The following is a 20,131-nucleotide window of genomic DNA, read 5'->3' as shown; positions in this document are numbered from 1 at the left end:
CTGTCTGCCTGCCAAAATTCCATAGCCATGGATATTAGCCAATGGCAACATGGTGACAAAAACTTTTGCTCACGTTAACTAGCAGGAATGAAAGTTCAAAACACATGAACGGTTCAGAGAGATGGCAATTTAGAATGATTCAAAAGCATTAAATAAGAAACCAAGGTGTTGTTTAAGATGACTATGTTATCGGATATTTTTTCGAGCTTAAGGTATAATCATGCAAAATTATTGATGAAAATAATGAAAATGGAACAGTTTAATATAGACAGTCAAGACACTTCTGGAAAATGACTTGAGACAAGCTTTATCTCAAAAAAAGCACTGTCCATGAACCCGGTATTAAAAAAAATATATATTAAGGTGTACAGTAAACACATCTACATTTTCTTAATGGTCTGGTGTGTTGCTGTTATAAGTTGTTATGCTACAGTCTGTCAGCATTTACCAAGTGATTCAGTGATGCAGTTTATCTGTCTAGTTTGTGTGAGAATGCGCATTGGCAAGGAGCATTATTGCATAACACTGGTCAGTCAGAATTTAGCATAGCCATCTCATCTTGCTTATTCCCCGTTACAGCACTTCCTTTCTGGTTTACTTAAGCACTGTGTTCAGGCATCTCTAATGATAGGTGATGTGACAAAACTGGTGTTTGCACAGTAATTTATGTCTATAAAATCTTATCAATTGCAGAAAAGTGCAAAAACATCTTAGATGCTAAGCACCCTGTTTACCACATAGAAAATATTAACATAAATATACTTTATATACTGTATATATGCAGGCATATATGTAAGGAATAATTCTGTCTCTATCCCCATTAATTATGGCGATAATAATCTCCTGAATCTCTCTGTGTTTTTCATCATATTAATTATATTAAAATCTTAAGTATGTTTTGCTCTGCAGGGTAAATCCATAAAACATCTTTTCTTTCATTAGCTTTCCATAATCCTGGGTGATGCAGTGAATTCCACTTTGAGGCCTCAGGAAACCAACTTTATGTATGTAACAAAGTAATTTCTTAAACTTAACTTTGGTAACAATACTGTACCATGGAATTGCAGCCATCTAATGCTTAATTATCTTACTTACAGGAGCATAGCCAATCTGATTGTTGGGGAAATCCTGTACAATATCCAAGGGGAAAACTTTCAGTTATATGCAAATGGTATGCTTTTTAAAAAAGTCTAACTGTTATATAATTAAATTTACTGTCTATATTACATATTATCTTTACTTGCCATACACTGTAAGTTAGATCTTTATGCCTATGTAGGTTTGACACCATCCACCACTGGGCAGTTCACTCCATTACCACCTCCGTAAGTCCTATACACCATATGTACACTGTAAATTAATTTGGTCTTATGTTATATGTCACAAAGTGTTTTCAAGTACTGTCTTTTATTTAGCATTGTTTTTCAAAAACAAATATACAAGTACAGTACATACAAATGTATATAAGGTCGCAGGGGACCTGAAGCCTATTCCAGGAGACTTAAGTCATGAGGCAGGGCCACCCTGGACGGGGTGCAAATTCAACGCAGGGCACACATACACACACTCACATGCTCATTCACACACAATGGGCAATTTGGGAATGCCAGTCAGCCATGTCTTTGGACTGTGGAAGGAAACTGGAGTGCCCGGAGGAAAGTCACCAAGTATGGGGAGAACATAAAAACTCCATGCACACAGACCCTACAGTAGGCGTTAATCAAACCCAGAACCTGACAGCCGAGAGTGCTAAGTACTAAGACACTGTGCTGCCAACATAATCCATTTTACCCTTATATACATCTGATTTACATGAAACACACAGGTAAAGTAAGCCAGTGACAAGAAGGCATTCAACAGTCTACCCAAGATCAAAATCTCAAAATTAAAATCAAGATGAAATCTTTCTTTTTTTGAATCTAGTACTCACAAGTTTTTTCATTTATTTTATTCCTTATTCATTTTGATATACAAGTGTTTTGATACACACAATTTATGCTCGCAATTCAAGGTTCTATTCTATCTATCTATCTATCTATCTATCTATCTATCTATCTATCTATCTGTCTATCTATCTATCTATCTATCTATCTATCTATCCATCCATCCATCTACAGTCCAATATATATATACACTTCAGGAAAATAAAAATAGTGTGATGTATATTATATACATATATAGTCATAATGTTGTCACATATATCAATATATAACATATAGCATGTTTTTTTCATTTAGTTTTTCTTTTCCTGAAGTGTGTGTACATTTTTTTCTTGGCTGATTCTGAATATATACAGGAGGTGGGGCAGGTGTAAATGCTCAATAACTTTTTTTTGGCTGTTCTCACCAGGGTGCAACGGTGCAATTAGACAAAAATAGACAAAATGTTCTTACTTTTTTCCTTTTTTTTGAACTATGAGTATATTATTTTACATCTACTGTAAAATAACAAAAAACTTACTTTCTGTCCTCTTCCAGAGTGGGGACTGTGCTGATTTATATCCATCTATTGTTTAAGAACTTGACCAATGTACCAAGCGAAGCTGATGTTACCAAAGCTGCCAATGCTCTCCTGGACTCTAGTATTAGATTAGCCAGAGATATTGAAACAGTAAAAGTGTATAATCCAATCAGCATACAGAATGTAACCTATCAAAGTAAGTATCTTTTTAGCATATGTACTTTTTAAAACATGTTAAAGATGTACTTACAATTCAAAGTTTATAATTCATAATTCCTTTTAGAACTTGCCAACAACTCTTACAATATTGGCTTTGGATTTAAAATTAGCAATGTGAGCATTTCTTCGAACACTGATCAACTGAACGAAACATATAATACAATCCAAAACACAATAAATGGCTTGGTAAGTATGACCAGTCTAGTATAGGCTATATTGTATAATAAGATAGAATCGGTTGCAAAATTTCTAAATTAGCAGTAGAATTACAAGTGAATATGATCTTTACATTTATTTTCAGCTTAACAGAATTCTCAATTCCCCAAACTCTAAACAATTTATCTTCCCAAGAGCAAGCTATATGTAAGTAATCTCTCAAACATTCCTTAAAATAAAATAGAATCTTAAAAAGTTTAAATTGCCATTAGACTAAATATATATTTTTCTTTCCTTTTAGGAGTAACTCGACCACAATTGTGGCTGACTCAGAGTATGTTTTTTCGGAAGGTGATCTTAGTTTTGTACCAAGTGGTTTTCTTGCTCAGATACTCATGGTTAGTGGTCTGAGTAGCCCACCCTCTCCCACAGAAGCAACCATTGCTTTTAACTATGAATTATTGCAAACCACTCCTCACAGCGGATTTCCAGAATGGGCATTAGCCATAATTATCCCCTGCATTATTGCCATTCTTCTCATACCTTGCTGGATTATACTTTGTGTAAGTGCCACCAAAAAGATAGCGTTCAGCACCTTTCCTATGAGTTTACAAAACATATTACAATTAAAAATGTAATAAATAACAAATAATATAGGTAACAAATTTCAAATACATTTTAAGAACCAGAGTCTTCTGATCATCTTCTCTCATTTCTTTGTCTTTTTTTTTGTCCCCTTTAGTGTCTGTTATGTGGCTGCTGTGCTGCCGTAAGGCGACGCTACAGCAGAAGACGGTCCTACAATGTCCAATACACAACACGGAATGGTATCTTTTGAGATACAGACTGAAACCAAACATAGACCAAAAAAATACTGAAAAAAAGTTTTAAAAATCTAATTGAATGCTCAAAATAGAATAGCAAGAATATAATTTATATGTTTAACTGATTCACACTTTCCATATTAATTATTTCTTTGCCACAAAATAATAAACTTTCTCATAGCATCATAAGCAAATATTATTTAAAAATATATATATTTTTCTAAACTTAAATGTTTTTATTGTTAAATGCGTAAGTCAATCATTTCTTCAAGTTAAATTTTATTTATTCTTTAAATGAATGTCTTTTCAATAAACATTCCAATAAACAAACAAAAATGGAATTTATTCTTGTTTCTTACACTATCAACAGGTATTTATAATGGTACTAAAATGGTACACTTTACAATGACATTCACAAGCATACACAACAGGCTGTATGCATTTTTCTTGTTTACAATAGATTAGCACGTGTGTCAATATAAGTCTTAATAAAAAGTTTTTGAATAGCATTTAAATAGGCCAGGTGAGCTTTGGGAGGCAGCAGGTTGTTAAATAATCTATTGCTTCAGTGAAGAACCTGTTGTGAGCAGCGTGATGTGAGCAGCTTTTATTACTAATAATTAAATAATTGTTCAATGTTGGACAAAATCAGCAAAAAGCACCATAAATATATTTTTTTGATTATTAATTTCATTGTTGTTCGGGTTCAGCGTTGAATGATTATTTGAAACCGAAGCGCTTCGTGTATTCATGCCACGAGTAATTTTATCATACAAAGATTATTACGTTGTGCTCAGACCACCAAACTTCTGGCCACCAGGCCACCCAGGAAACAATACTATAATTTAATTGAACAATACAAGTGTTGCAAAGACGAATGGCCAAATATCCAACCAGAATTCAGCCAAAAGTGTGCTGATAGCTTTTCAGTGTCTAATAAAGCTGAGACCTTCTATATAAGGCTTCTAACCTGGTATTCCTATTCATCCTTTGGTACAAAAAAAGGTAGACAGAATTTTAGATAATAATGTGAATAGCTTTGATAAAGTTAACATGTAATGCATGGAGTATAGGAGATGCCAATAGGCTTAAAAAGCTGCTCAGGAAAGACTGGTCTCCTTCAAGACACTTAAAAATACTACACGCCATATTGGACTATGACTCTTACCCATTCTGTGCTATTCTAACAAAACAAAAGAGCATATCTTTTAAAACTAAAAGCACACACGATGTGAGCAGCTTTAATTATTAATAGTTAAATAATTGTTTAATGTTGGATATAAACAGCAAAAAGCACCATGAATATAATTTTTTTGATTATTAATTTCATGTTCTTTTGCTGTTTGGGTTCAGCGTTAAATGATCATTTTAAACCGAAGCGCTTCGTGTATTCATGCCACGAGTAATTTGATCATACAAAGATTATTACGTTGTGCTCGGACCACTGAGCTTCTGATTCCAAAATTGACATTTTTACCGTTAAAAATAAAAATGTTTTTATAAGCTCTTGAGCTGTTGTTTGTGGTGTTTTCTTTAATAATAATGATAGACAGATAGAAACTGAAAGATAGAGTCTGTCTAAACAAAATTAATTGCAGCTGTTTTGCTAAATGTCCCTCTGCGCCACCTGGCGGTCATTTCACAAATTACTTTGAATTGCGACTGATTTATTTTGGCTGTTGCCGTTTGAGTGCGCGGCAGTCATAGACATTTCCCTTGAGTGTACATTCCAGGGCATATGAATATGGGAGCAGACTTGCTGTTCAGGCAAGCTGTGACACACGGGGTAGTTAGGTGATGGCTCATACGTGGCCCAGACTGCGTCTTATACATTTCCTCCCATAGCTCTGCTCTCGGGAGTCCTGGTAAATGTCCGTCAACAAGGCTTGCGCCTCGTATTGATAGCGCTCTGTTTGCCGACCAGTGTGTGGTGTTTAGATCTATTATTCAGAGATATTCATCATGCATTCATCTCATTATTATCTAGACACATTTTTCTCACACATACACAATTTTTTATTTATCTATTTATTTTTTAATTAAAAAAATTAATTTCTTTCATTTTTGTGAAGCTGCTTTGAGACAATGACCATTGTTAAAAGCGCTATATAAAAAAAATATTATTGAATTGAATTAATTTTTCTCCTGTAAGGAGGGAGCTTCTGTCTCAGGCGCAGGGGACGACATTCCATCCCTGGCCCGAGCTCTTCTACCTTCACCTTTGGCCCATGAGGGGCACCAGTGAAGAGAGGCTGGTCTTCCAGCCAGTGTAATTGAAACTATACTAAGTGCTAGGACTAACTCCACTAGAAGAACTTATGCCCTCAAATGGAATGTATTAAAAATCAGTTGGTTGACACCCCCCTTTTGAACCACCAGAGTTAGCGCTTGTCAGGCTTCTGACCCTTAAGATGGTTCTTCTCATGGTCATTACTTCTCTGAAGAGAATTGGTCATCCTCCCCATCTTGCCCCGGCCTATGACACTTCGCCTCTAGGATTCATGGCTCATTCAACCAGAAGAATTGCCATATTAGTTACACTGGCATGAGGTGTCCCCTTGCAGCAAGTGTGTGATGCAGAAGTTTCGTCCTCTCCGCACACATTTGTCAGATTCTATAGTTTGGATGTCCATGACTCTCAGCATCCCAGCATCCCAAAGTAGTGTCTGAGACCTCCTTGAATATTGTGCGCACATTACACAACCCAGGGTGTCCAGACACTTGCAGTGCTTTTTATGCAGTGTTTTTTTATGCAGGATCGAGTGTAGCTTTTGAAAGGAAACGTCTCGGGTTACTTTCCGATAATCCTGTTCCCTGAAAAAGCGGGAACGAGATGCTACGCACTGCCCACGTGACCGGACGTCCCTTCAGACAAAATCAATCTAAGGAATGTTTCCGGTTTACTCCTATTTATAACCCGCAGGTGCATCTCATCAGATGACGTCACCTGACCAAGGTTATATAAGCCAAAATTTGGCGTTTTTGATACACACATGCTTCACAACCAGCAACACGAAAAGATGTTCCCATAGCGTTTTCACGCAGCATCTCGTTCATGCCTTTTTAGGGAGACGTTCCTACTTATAGCCTGTTAGGGCCTTATAATATCCCAGACCTCCCTCATGTTTTTACCTGCACCTTCATCTCCATGTTCCATCTGTATTCCTTACTTCAGAATGGGCAAGAGCTCAGCCTTGTCACCTTCTTAAAAAGCCTTCTTTTTCAGGTTAAGTAGAAGCTTGATTTTACTGTTAACTCAAGGCTTGTAAGGGAAGCAGTAAATAGTTTTAAAGGGTGCAATGATGTTGAGGTGGTCTGTGGTGCAGTGTGTGATCCCATTAATGTCACCATTAATAGGTTTTGAAACACACTTAAAACAGCCCTTCAGAGTCTCCTCAGCCTCAGTAGACCATTTTCTGAATGTCAGTGTGGTTGTTGGGTGACACAGGGCTTGTAGTGGGGCTTTGGGAAGACATTCCTACACATTAAATAATTTTAATTTATTATTATTATTATTATTATTATTATTATTATTATTATTATTATTGTTGTTAAACTTTTTTCTGAAACAATACTAAAAATATCAAAACAAATAACACATGGGGTATTTAGATTTCTGGGAGCTAATGCAGGGTGTTTTGTTTTATTTTTTGCATATTAAAAGTATTTGTTCTATTTTACATAGATTGACAGCTCCTGATGTCACAGCTCTCAGTGGCTGGAAGATCAAAAGCACAAAATTGTCTCTCTGGGTGGGAAGGCAGTTTTTTCATTCCTGTTATTCATAGAAACAATAGATAATTGTAGGCATCTTTTGGCTCATACCATGCAGAAGGGGGTGAAAATGAAGCTATCTATCTAGCACATTTTTCATAAAATGATCATTACAAAAAATTAAAATGTAATAGACTTGTTGTTGTACTGTGTCACATTTTTTACACAGCATACAAATTGAAAATGATTCCCCCAATACTGGAATGTTGTTAGTGTGGTTAACCCCTAATGTTTAAATCCCCCCCCCCCACGTATGTCATTTCCTAGTTTTAATATATTAGTATTAGTGTAAAATTTAGAAAAATAGTAAAAAAAAACACTTCGGTGATGCATGAATGAGAAGGTGGGTTCAATGTTTTGACTCCTTTTGAAGCTACGTTCCATTAAAAAAACAGTGACAACCCTTTTTTTCTCTGACCAACCACAGGAGGCCACCCTTCCCTGATCCCTGACCCCTGAAGGGGTTGGGCTTTTGCTATGTGCGAGGCGTAAGACAATAGTTCAGGAGGGGACATGACAAAAGAGGCAGTTAAAAGCATTTGTCCTATTGTTCAGAGATTGACAGCTCCTGACGTCACAGCTATCAGTGGCCGGAAGATCAAAAGCACAAGTTGTCTTGCTCGCTGGGTGGGAAGGCAAATTTTTCTCATCCCTGGCAGTCAAGGGAAAATACCAAAAAACAACAACAACAACACTTGTATACAGCTTGTTTTCAATACAAACTAAAAATAGTTCACCCATTTTTTAAAAGACCTAATGTTTGTTTTATTTTAAGCTGAACTTCTTTATAAAAGGGTAAACTTACGAATAATTATTTTATTTGTGTAGAAATTTGTGTTTGAGTTTTGTTTGTTTTCCATATGTCATTGCCTAGTTTTCATGTGTTTGTATTGTCGTACAATTTAGAAAATTGTAAAAAAAAAAAAAAATTAAAAACCTTTGGTGATGTTTGAATAAAAGGTGTGTTCAACATTTCGACTACTTCTGTAGTTATGTGGCACTACTATACATTCTGACCTGAGAAACAGCTTTTCTGACAAAACACAGGAGGTCACTCTCCCCTGCTCTCTGACGTTCCTTGCACACTTCCAACTGTCTACTCTAGCTTTTATTTTTTAATACAATGCTTGCAGCTGTTTTTACATGAACTCTACAAATAAATCCAAACCCAGGTACAATTATTTGTTAAAGTGCTGTTAATATGACTCTTAATATTCTTGTAGGTTGTGTTGTAGATGAGGTTCTCTGGCACGCTGATGTTACTGATGTTGAATGTGATTACATGGGAAGCTTTAAAAAAATTCTGTCACTGATTGTTTGTCAAACAATGAGGAACAAACTCACTAGGAACAGAGGTGAAATATAAGGCCATTCAGATACAAGCATGCATGAACAAACACACACACAATATACAATAGTACCTTGGATTGCGAGTAAATTGGCTTGCAAGAGTTTTGCAAGACGAGCTAATTTTTTAAATAAATTTTAACTTTATAAACGAGTAAGGTCTTGACATATGACTTGTACATATGTGCTTGGTATGTCAAGCATCACGTAATCAAAACTGGGCCAATGGTTATTCTCTCTGTTTCGCTGTGGGTTTATGGGTTATCATCTCCCATGCTTAGTCTTAGTGCGCATGTGCCACTTAGTATAGTCAACATCCATGCATCCGCCTACTGTTTACTATAACATTGTGACACTGTTCTTCAGTAACTGTATTGCAACAACGATCCCCGTAAAGGAAAACATTCAAAAAGGCTGAAGCAGTATGGGAGATAAATCTGTTTAAATCTTTTAAAAGGAGGCAAAAGCAAGTTTCATTAGAGAGGATTCTTGTTAAATAAGTTTCCTGACAAAGCAGTGTTTCCATTAGTGTGTGTGTGTTTGTGCAAGTCCTACATAGTAGCCCCTTCCCTCCTCCTCTCCTCTCTTGTCTTACTTCAGCCATGATTCTTTTCAAAAGTAAAGTGCAGGCTAATTTTATTTTATTTTTACTTAATATTTTGTATTAATTATTTTTCTGTTAATATTTTTGGGTTGTGGAATGAATCATCATTCATGAAATCAACAATTTTCATTATTTCCTAAGGGAAAATTCGCTTTAACATATGAGTGCTTTGATATACAAGGACACTTCCAGAACGAATTATGCTCACAATCTAATGTATCATATCTCTTCTCTTCTCTCTCCCTCTCTTTCTCCCTGTCCCTGTCTCTCTCTGTTAAGCTACACATGCCGCTCCTGAGCTGCAAGGCTGTTTGGATACCTTGTCACATGAAGGCCTGTGTGGTAAGCTTGGGATGTCTGTGGTGATTGGGAACAATTCAACTTTACCATAAAAATAGTCCTGGCCTCGACTGATGCAGACAGCTGCTCTCGAAAGACTTCCGACTGCAGTTGCTCAATAGTTTAAGCACAGAATTTCCTACAGTCTACCTCAGCTGGCAATAATGTAATGATTAATTCTGGGTGCGGCCACAGATGGGAGTCCTTCTTGACGTCCATCGGCTGGGCGGCTTTTCCGACTGGAATCAGTGGCCCTTACACGATCTGCTTGGCGGCCGTCTCCTTTTTGGCGCGGATCCGAAGGCAGGCTTTGCGCAGGTGCCCCGGAAACTCGAGCAATGCGTCTGCTTAGGGAGCACGCCATGACAGACATAATCTGTTATATTGGACTTCTAATATGACTGCAAAATAATTCCTTCTATACATTATCACCCAAAAGAGGATGGGTTCCCTGTTGAATCTGGTTCTTCTCAAGGTTTCTTCCTATTGGCATGTCATGGAGTTTTCCCTTGCCACCCTCAGCTTGCTCATTAGGACTATCTAATCAATTTCTATTTGTTTGTGTAAAGATGCTTTGCGACAATGAAAAGTGTTAAAGTGTTATACAAATAAAATGTAATAAAAAAAATTGTTCACTGCCTAGCTAAAAAAACAACAACTATCAACTTGCTTTGATTATGGCATTCATTTCAATAAGCTTAAGCAATGATACAACATTTATTTCCATCCACATTAATTTATGTCTAAGACTTTTACACTATGTAAAGTTTTCTCCAGAACATGCAATGTTCTGTTGTTAGCAATGAACTTATTCGTAAAGTTGTAGGTATGGGTATTTCTTCTGTAGTTGTTGGTTCTTCAGGGGGACTGCTTGGGGCTGGAGTAGCTGTAAATGCAGGTGGATTGACTGTTGTTCGTCCAGCATGTTTTACATGGGGGTTTAGTTTACAATGTGTGATTTTGAGCATGAAATTAACCGTTTTGCCAATTGTGTGTTTTAGATGTGATGGTGCGTTAAGAGTTTAGGAAACTTGTTAAATGTTTTGAAAAAACTGTCATAACAATTGTAAAAAACTGTAAAGCCTGTTTAATAAATATACTCATGGTGGACAGTTCTGTTTGTGATATTGTAGTTGATATTGCTAAATCTGATTTCTTCTGTACCTGTTGGTTCCTTGTATGTACACACTAAAAAATGCTGGGTTGTTTTTTCTACCCAAATGCCTCTGTTGGGTCATTTTTCTGGGTTATTTACAGAGAATTGGGTAGTTTTTGTGTAACCCAGCTGCTAGGTTGAAGCTTTGTGTCTTCTCTTTTGAGCGCTGATGACGATTCGTCCTCCTTGTACATTTAAGGGATAAATGTTGTATGTTGTAAATGATGTATGCTGTACAGATAACTACTAGATGAAAGTATTAATATTTGGGTGATTTTAATGTGCCAGTATGACACCAGCTATGACAATACATTTTCTCTGTAATTAACTTAAAATCAACAGCAGACCATAAGAATAACTAGTCTGACTTATATATATATATATATATATATATATATATATATATATATATATATATATATATATATAGGAGCCTTATCCAAAAAGCCATGCTTATTTTGCTGTTTTATTTTTGGTAGTAACTGTCTCCATGTTTTTGTTTCAGGTTATCTATACCCTATCTTAATGGACAGCTTTGTCATTTTTTTTTGTATCAATCCTATTACACACTCAATTAATAGTCTTATTCAGTTTAATCTTTGCTATTAACAAAATTTTCACTTTCTTTTCTTTCTTTCTTTCTAAGATTGGAACCAACATGGTAGAATACAGTAATAGTAAGTGTCAAAGCCATACCTCTACATCCTGACGTTGTGAAATAATGACCAGCGCTGCTCTCAGGCATTCCTCATTCTGGTGGAACAGGCTCTGGATCAATGCACACTAATTGGGGCGGTTGATGTGTGCTTCAAGGCAATTAACTTTTTTGACATTAACTATCCAAAGCAGTGTGCACCTGTATAGGACTTTTTGTAATGTTGCTATGAAATAGCGAGGCCTACTTGAAAAGTCATAGACAGTGTTTGTATGTTAAAATGAGACCTGGGCTGGATAGTTTTGTTTTGCAGAAAAGATATCTAAGCTCACAAGATCCTGCTCTGTAGAAAAGCTCAGCCCATTTGTGCAATTACTCCATTCTACCCTTGTGAGTAATAGTATAGTAATGATGTCGCTGTTGATTATCTGTTCTTTTGCTTTTGAAAAATAATTTTTTTTTCTATGAACATTTAATAGGATGTTGTTTATTGCATATATGTATGGTTTGCAAAACTTGGAAGTTTTTTTGTAATAGACCAGTATATCAAAGTAATTTAACTGTTGAATAGACATGGGTATTTTTTTTATTTACAGATTTACTGTAAAACATGAAAATAATAAGAACCTATTTGTAAGGTAGAATTAACCCAACATTTGAGTAAAAATGAACCAACATCTGGGTAGAACATTTGACCAATTTATGTGGTAGAATTAACCCAGCATTATAGTTAAATATGACCGAGCATTTGGGTTGAATATTTAACCCATCTTGCTGGGTTAAACAAATAACCCATTTTGCTGAGTTAAATTAACCCAGCATGTAGTTGGTCCAATATTTACCCAGCAGCTGGGTTAAAAACAAGTATTCTTTTAGGGTGTTGTGACAAATTCCTACAGTAACAAAGTAAGCTATACTTTCTGCTTACTTTGTTAAACTATAGAATGTAAATGATACTTTTCTTACCAGTAAAGGGACATTCCACATTTACACAAAAAGTAACCCTTCCAAGGGTCTACTTCATCTAAGACTGGCTGTTCTTTATTTTATTGGCAATTAGTGCACATGATACATGGATAGATAGCTGAACAAATCTGAATAAAACCGAACTGTTGTTCATCCCTTGTGACTTATCCCCAGGTCAAGACCTTGTGACATCCCTGGACAACAACCAAATCACTCCTTTAGCCACTGCCCGCAATCTTTGGGTAACCGTTGACTATCATCTGTCATTTTCCCCACACATCGCTAACCTAACTCGCTCTTGTAGATTTCTTCTTTACAATATCAGAAGAATTCACCCATTTTCTTCACAGGCTACTCAGGTGCTTGTTCAGTCCCTTGTTATTTTAGGACTGGACTACTGCAACTCACTCCTGGCAGGCCTGCCTCTGTCCACGATTCGTCCTCTGCAACTGATCCAGAATGCAGCAGGACGTCTCATTTTTAACCTTCCACACCACCCCACTCCTCCGCTCCCTGCACTGGCTTCCTGTAGCTTCCCGCATCAAATTCAAAATGCTGATGCTTGCCTACAAAGCTAAAAATGGCCCAGCACCCACTTACCTCTCTGCTCTAATCACACCACGCACTGCACCATGTTCCCTCTGAATCCTCCAGCACTGCTCGCCTCATCCCAACATCTCTCAGGGATCGAGGGCGGCATTCATCCAGCAGAGACTTTGACTATCTTTAAACGACGACTCAAGATGCATCTGTTTCTCCAGTATTTGGACTACCCCCCCTAAAAAAACAACAACAACCTCTTCTCAGTTGTGTTGGACTAATGGCACTTAGTTATTAACCTAGTTAACCCAGTGTAAGTATGTATCCAGTGATGTAAACTTTAAAGCACTTTTTGTAAGTCGCTCTGGATAAGAGCATCTGCCAAATGCCTAAATGTAAATGGACAGAGAGATAGAAAGATGCTTTACTGTTTCTGTATAATTGATGAGCAGTGTAGCCCTATTGTGAACACCAAGCTCCTGACATAGCCCTGAAATACATTACACTAAATCATTTTACCCCAACAAGGTACCAAAGTCATAAAGAAAATCTGATTTGTTAAAACATTGGCTCATCAAATTCTGTCAATCAGACTTGATGAAGTCTGTCATCAATATCACAGACAGTATTTTGTATTCAGTATAATTTTAACAGTGTATACAATAAGCCTAAATGTAATCAGACCTAAACCTAAAAGTTTAAAGGAAGGCCTAATTCACTTTAAATAATGATATTCTATTGCAACACTACTACCCACTGTTCTTTGCTTCAAAGACTCACAGATTACTGGAAGCATGTGTGACCATCTATTTATCTGTAGCACTTTTCATAAAATAGTTACAAAAAAGGAAAAATGTAAACAATTTATCAAAATATCTCATTGAACACTTTTGACGTAGTAGCTGTAAATCCTTTTGTATGGTCATAAATCACTCTTTTTACAGCATGCTTTCAGTACAAATTGAAAATGCTTCTCTCAATACTGGAATGTTGTTTTACGTTTCTAACCTGATGTTAATAAAGGTTTGTAGATTTAAAGCTAAAGGTGTGTCAGAGATTATGTCTATGAAAGCATAAGCTAATGAATATTATTTTTTTAATGCAGAAATTTCTCTCTGGTTTGTGACACAGTCTATTGTTAAAAGTGCTACACAAAATTTTATTCAATTAAATACATTAGATTTTTACATGCTTGTCATGCCAGTCAAATTTGACATGTCCTTTGTCAAATTATATGTCAGTTTAAGTTACGCAAGTGTGTGCGCACACATGTGCGCATGCACACACACACACACATACACACAAAGAAAAATGTAGTAATAATTAGGTGTTGTTGAACATGCCAAACCTTTTACTCTTTATGTCTTACGCACTTAAACACATTCACACACTGATAACTTTGTGGGCTCGATCAGGTTGAGCAGCCTTGTTCCACAGCCTTTGTCAGGTCTCTCCAGAGATCTCTTGTGTTCAGGTTAGTAGCAATGACCAATGAAATACTGTGCTGTGGCCACATCCCAATTCAATGTGCTGATATATCTTACAACTAAAACGCTGGATGTCCAGGCGGAGCTCTTAAAAGAATATCTGGCTTAATAGATAACTTATTATCCAAAAATGGATAATAAGTTTGGGATTGACCTAAAATGTAGAAATTACTAAGTAAGTCTGTTTTAGTAATCTAATCAATATAAAATTTGACTAGACCAAATACATGACCAGCACCTCTGATCTGAAGCTATTAAATAGTAATAAAAAAAATCTCTTACATCTAAAGTGTTTATTGTTACAAAATTTATCACTGATCTGTAGTTTAAAATACTGTGTTTGATATGCAGTATACCACATTATGTTATTTTTTATAGTGCATCGGTGTGAATTACTGTACAGTTCCAGTTTAAATCTCTAATAAGGACCATTCTATTAAATTTCAATAAATGACAGAAGCTGCATTAAGAAATATAAAGAATTGCTTACCCGCAAAGACATATATTATATAATATATTATATGAGCTATTTCAATAAAAAGGTTTCATAAACCTGTCTTCCCCTTCTGTCATTGCTAACTTAGGTTTGTTAATGGTCACAGAACTACTTCCTGCTTAACTTCTTGGAAAGCCCTTATGTCTATATACAGTACAGTATACAGTATATATCTTACATTTACACTGGTTTATTATTATTTATAATATGGTAAAAGATAAATACATTTCAAAAACTAAATTACCTTTTACCATATTATAAATACGTTAAACCAGTGTAAATGTGAAATTTTAGCCTAATTATTCTGTCATATCAATTTATTTAGCAAACAAGGTAAGGTAAAATTGGAAATAACAATAGACAGATAGAGCTTTCCAACTCATATCCATATTATTATTATTTTTTATTCTGTAAAGCTGCTTTGCAACACTGACCATTGTTAAAAGTGCTTTAAAAATAAAAGTGAACTATAGATAGGTTATTAATTGATTCTAATACAAATTCCAAACAACCAGCAACAAGTCTATATTTAAATTAAATAAATAAATAAATTTTGTTCCTCAATTATGTTGCCTTAAGCCTTAATGATCAATTGTATTGTTAAGCACCTATTATGTAATTGGAGTGACAAATTGTATAGAGTTACATTACTACATTTATAAACATAGAGATTATTTTTATGTGTATATATTTCTTTATCTGATAGCTGAAGCTGATCCCCAGGATTAAATTTAATACCTGCCATCATGGTGTTTGAAAAAAAAAAATCCGATGTTTAGCCCATGATTACTGCCACTACTACACTAATCATGCCAAACCTGTAATGCTGTAAATTGCTTTTGCAATTTTCCATGTTCCATAATAATAAAAATTGGGAAATGGGAAAAGTGGAGAAAATAATTATTTGATCCCCTGAAGACTTTGTAAGTTTGCCCATTTATAAAGAAATGAAGAGTCTATAATTTTTATCATAGGCTTATTGTAAAGGATAGAGACAAAATATCTATCCAATTCAATTCAATTTTATTTGTATTGCATTTGTATTTTTATGGTCATTGTCACAAAGCAGCTCTTCAGAATCAAAAGAAATGTATGGATTTATGATAAGCAAGCTGAGGGCGGAAAAGGTCCAATGAAAAACCCACAAAAAAACTCCCTGAGAAGACAACAGGAACAAACTTTGAAAGAATGAAGATGGCGCCGGTGAGGTCGGCTGCCCTTACGACTGCTCCGAACACCTTTTCTTTGTTTTTGTTTTTTAAGTTAGTTTTTAGCGTTTTAAAACCTGTCAAATTACCACCATTGAGTACATTAGTACTGAACACCTTCTATGCTCGCTTCAAGGCTGCAGCGATGCTAATGCTAGCGGCGCTAATGGCTGCAGACAGGAAGACACTGCCAGCACGGGAAGCGCGTTCATCATCACCGAGCATGACGTGGGGAGAGCCTTCAGGAAAGTAATCACTAGGAAAGCAGCAGGACCAGACGCCATCTCAGGCCGTATCCTCAGAGCCTGCGCAGACCAGCACCTGTGTTCACTGAGATATTCAACATCTCTTTATCTCAGTCGGTGATCCCCACATGCTTCAAAGAGTCCATCATTGTTCCCGTTCCGAAGAAACCAAATCCTGCTTCCCTCAACGATTATCGCCCTGTAGCCCTCACCTCAGTAGTGATGAAGTGCTTTGAACGCCTGGTCAAAGACTTCATCATTTCTTCACTACCAGACACACTGGACCCACTACAGTTCGCTTACCGTCCAAACCGCTCTACGGATGACGCTATCTCTCATCTCCTTCATACATCTCCCACTCACCTGAACACTCGTAGGGGGGATTATGTGAAAATGCTCTTCATCGACTACAGCTCTGCATTTAATACCATAATTCCCTCCACACTCACCACCAAGCTGGAGCACCTGGGACTCAGCTCATCAATGTGTCAGTGGATCTCCAATTTTCTGACTGGCAGACCACAGGGAGTAAGGATGGGCGGACATGTCTCAGCCTCCCTCACTCTCAGCACTGGAGCCCCCCAGGGGTGTGTTCTGAGCCCCCTGCTCTGTACTCTCTGTACACCTACGACTGCGTGGCCACTACCAACTCCACCACCGTTATCAAGTTTGCTGACGACACTGTCATGGTGGGCCTGATCACGAACAACGATGAGTCGCCGACCTAGAGGAGATTGGAAATCTGGAGAACTGCTGCCAGAGGAACAATCTCCTCCTGAACGTCAGCAAGACAAAGGAGCTGATAGTGGACTTTTGTACAAAGCAGGAAAGGAACTACCAGACCCCCGTCATTAACAGGAGCCCAGTGGAGAGAGTGGAGAGCTTTCAATACCTCGGTGTACACATCACGTAGGATCTATCATGGTCCTGTCACATCAACACCGTGGTGAAAAAGGCCCGGCAGCGTCTCTACCATATAAGACGCTTGAGAGACTTCAGACTGCCCTCTAAGGTGCTCAGGAATTTCTACTCCTGCACCATAGAGAGCATCCTGACGGGAAACATCACAACCTGGTTTGGAAACAGCACCATGCAGGACAGACGAGCTCTACAGAGGGTGGTGCGATCAGCTGAGCGCATCATCCGCACCAAGCTCCTTGACCTGCACACAATCTACAGCAAGAGGTGCTGGACCAAGGCCAGGAAGATCGTGAAGGAACTCAGCCATCCCAACAATAGGCTGTTCTCTCTGTTGCGGTCTGGAAAGCACTTCCGCTACCTGAAGGCCAGCACAGAGAGACTGAGGAGGAGTTGATAAGGTCTCTCAACCACAACACAACACTGACTGAGCATCCATGGTCACTCTGGACACATTCATGCACACTTTGCACTACATATTTATATTTTCATTTATATTTTCATTCATGTTTTCGTATTTATATTTTATATTTTATATTTTCATCTATGGACCACTGCACAAATTTATTATATTTATATTTTCATCTATGGGCCACTGCACAAATCACTTTAAATAAGACACTTACAAAGTCACTTTTTATGCATATTTGCACACCAGAGCCATTTCAAACTTCTATACTTCTAAATTTCTGTTTTAACAAATTTCTATTTCTATATTTCTATATCTGTTATATTGATATTTTGTTCTCATTTCACTAGTTAATCTTATTTTCTAACATATTTCTTTTATTACAGTATATTTTTTGTACAGAATATTTTACTAGTAAATTTTGTTCCTAACGTATTTCTTTTATTCATATTTATTTTCTTATGTATAAGCTTTTATTTTTTTAAGGTCACTGGCAGTCGTGTAAGCATTTCACTGCATATCGTACTGTGTATGACTGTGTATGTGACAAATAAAATTTTAATTCAAATCCAGACTCAACCAGGAACCCATCCTACTCAAATCTGGCCTTTATGGAAGAGTGGCAAGTAGGAAGGTAATTAGCATCCAGTCTCTTATATCCTTCACACCTTGCTCAAAGCCATGCCTATGTATTATGTTGGCTAGAGGAAGAACAAACTGAACCCTGTAAAACACCAAATATTACCTGAGAACATTTAACAATTAACTCTGTCTAAAGAAACGACCAGGTTAAGAGGAAATCCACGAATTCATACTATAGCCCTGGGGGTCTGTAAATAATAATTAGAGGAATCGACTGAGCAGACTTATTATTTGTGGCTATATTTATGTCACTATAGAAAAGTTTTAGGAAAGTATATAAAATACATTATTCCTGTTATTTTAACCACTTCCAAGAATGAGTTCTTATTAAAACTTAAACATCACATCAACAGATCAGTACTGGGGCACATGGTATCAGGCGTCTAGTGCCACTATGCCTGCCTCAATGCTAAAAGAGTGCTATAAAGTTACTGTGGTTACACCAGCATACACAAGCCTGTGTATGTTCTGCACCTTTACGCCAGTTGAACCTGTATGTGCGTCAACGAGCAAAGTTTCACATTATCTGTATTACAAGATGGGTGTGGCAATGTACCAAAATAGGAAGAACATTTTGAGGTTTACCCTTTGCATAAAAGGGAAATGATGCAACACCACTCCCAGTGACAGAAATGCTGTTGAATGACCACAATGCCACAAAACTGCTGCATTGTTTCAACTACAAGCTACATTCCATCATAACTTTCATGAGAGATGTCTCAGAGAGTTAAAAGAGATCAATGAAAATGAGCTTAGGTGGGAAATCTTTCCTATTAGGACTATAAGTCCTAATAACTATTAGTCATGCACCCCACAATTCTGGCCTTTATGGAATAGTGGCAAGAAGAAAGCCATTGTTTAAAGAAAGTGATATGAAGTTTCATTTGCAGTTTGCAACAAGTCATTTCGGGGATACAGTAAACTTCTGGAAGAAGGTGTTCTAGTCAGAGGAGACCAAAGGAGAAACTTTTTGGCCTAAATTCAAAATGCTATGTGTGGCAAAAAAATAAACATTCACATCACCCTAAACACACCGTGAAATATGTTGGTGGTAGCATCATGTTGTGAGGGTGCTTTTCTTCTAACTGTGTACATTTGAAAATCTGGTAGACACATACCCACACCTTTCAGATATTTATTTGTAAAAATTTTGCCATTTATCATTTTCCTTTCACTTTACAATTATATGTCACTTTGTCTGTGTTGGTCCATCAAATAAAATCTTAATAAAATACATTTACATTTATGTTTGTAACATGAAACATTTCAAAGGGACATATTGCAAGATACAGTAGGTCTTAAATTTAAAATAAAGTGTGTGTGTATACTTTATTTTAAATTGCTGACACAGTTGATGCAAAAATTATTTGAAATGATTTTTGCATGAAACATTCGGTTAATATTGTGTTTTATGGAAAACTTGAAATATACAACAGGTTTAGCAGCAGCAGTCTGATACAGTAATTATGGACTAATCAAGGGATTTTTTTTGTGATTCCATCAGATTTCATTAATTTTTTTTAGATAAGTTCACTAACAGGGAGTAAATGAATACGTGTAAAAATAATCTCTATGTTTATAAAGGTATTTCTACTATGAGTATGTAATTCTATGCAATTAGTCACTTTAATTACATAATAGGTACAATTATAGGTATAATTAATCCCATACTGAAGATAAACGATG

At 36.5% G+C, this 20,131-nt stretch overlaps 1 protein-coding gene across 1 annotated transcript in view; it reads left to right on the top strand.

Annotated features, from left to right (window-relative positions):
• LOC128528831 (mucin-3A-like) overlaps window positions 1–3,781 on the top strand; it is a 51,416-nt gene extending 47,635 nt beyond the window's left edge. Inside the window, exons 63-70 of the mRNA XM_053501983.1 lie at window positions 943–1,004; window positions 1,098–1,171; window positions 1,280–1,325; window positions 2,478–2,656; window positions 2,744–2,865; window positions 2,981–3,042; window positions 3,137–3,398; window positions 3,578–3,781. Of these exons, the coding sequence (XP_053357958.1) occupies window positions 943–1,004; window positions 1,098–1,171; window positions 1,280–1,325; window positions 2,478–2,656; window positions 2,744–2,865; window positions 2,981–3,042; window positions 3,137–3,398; window positions 3,578–3,673 (903 nt within the window). The 3' untranslated portion in view covers window positions 3,674–3,781. The remainder of the gene's footprint in view (window positions 1–942; window positions 1,005–1,097; window positions 1,172–1,279; window positions 1,326–2,477; window positions 2,657–2,743; window positions 2,866–2,980; window positions 3,043–3,136; window positions 3,399–3,577) is intronic.
• The last annotated feature ends 16,350 nt before the right edge of the window (window positions 3,782–20,131 follow it).

Source organism: Clarias gariepinus, chromosome 8 (genome assembly GCF_024256425.1).
Source record: "Clarias gariepinus isolate MV-2021 ecotype Netherlands chromosome 8, CGAR_prim_01v2, whole genome shotgun sequence".
Classification (NCBI taxonomy): domain Eukaryota; kingdom Metazoa; phylum Chordata; class Actinopteri; order Siluriformes; family Clariidae; genus Clarias; species Clarias gariepinus.
The sequence above is the reverse complement of the archived record's forward strand: the minus strand, read 5'-3'. Positions and strand labels throughout refer to the sequence as shown.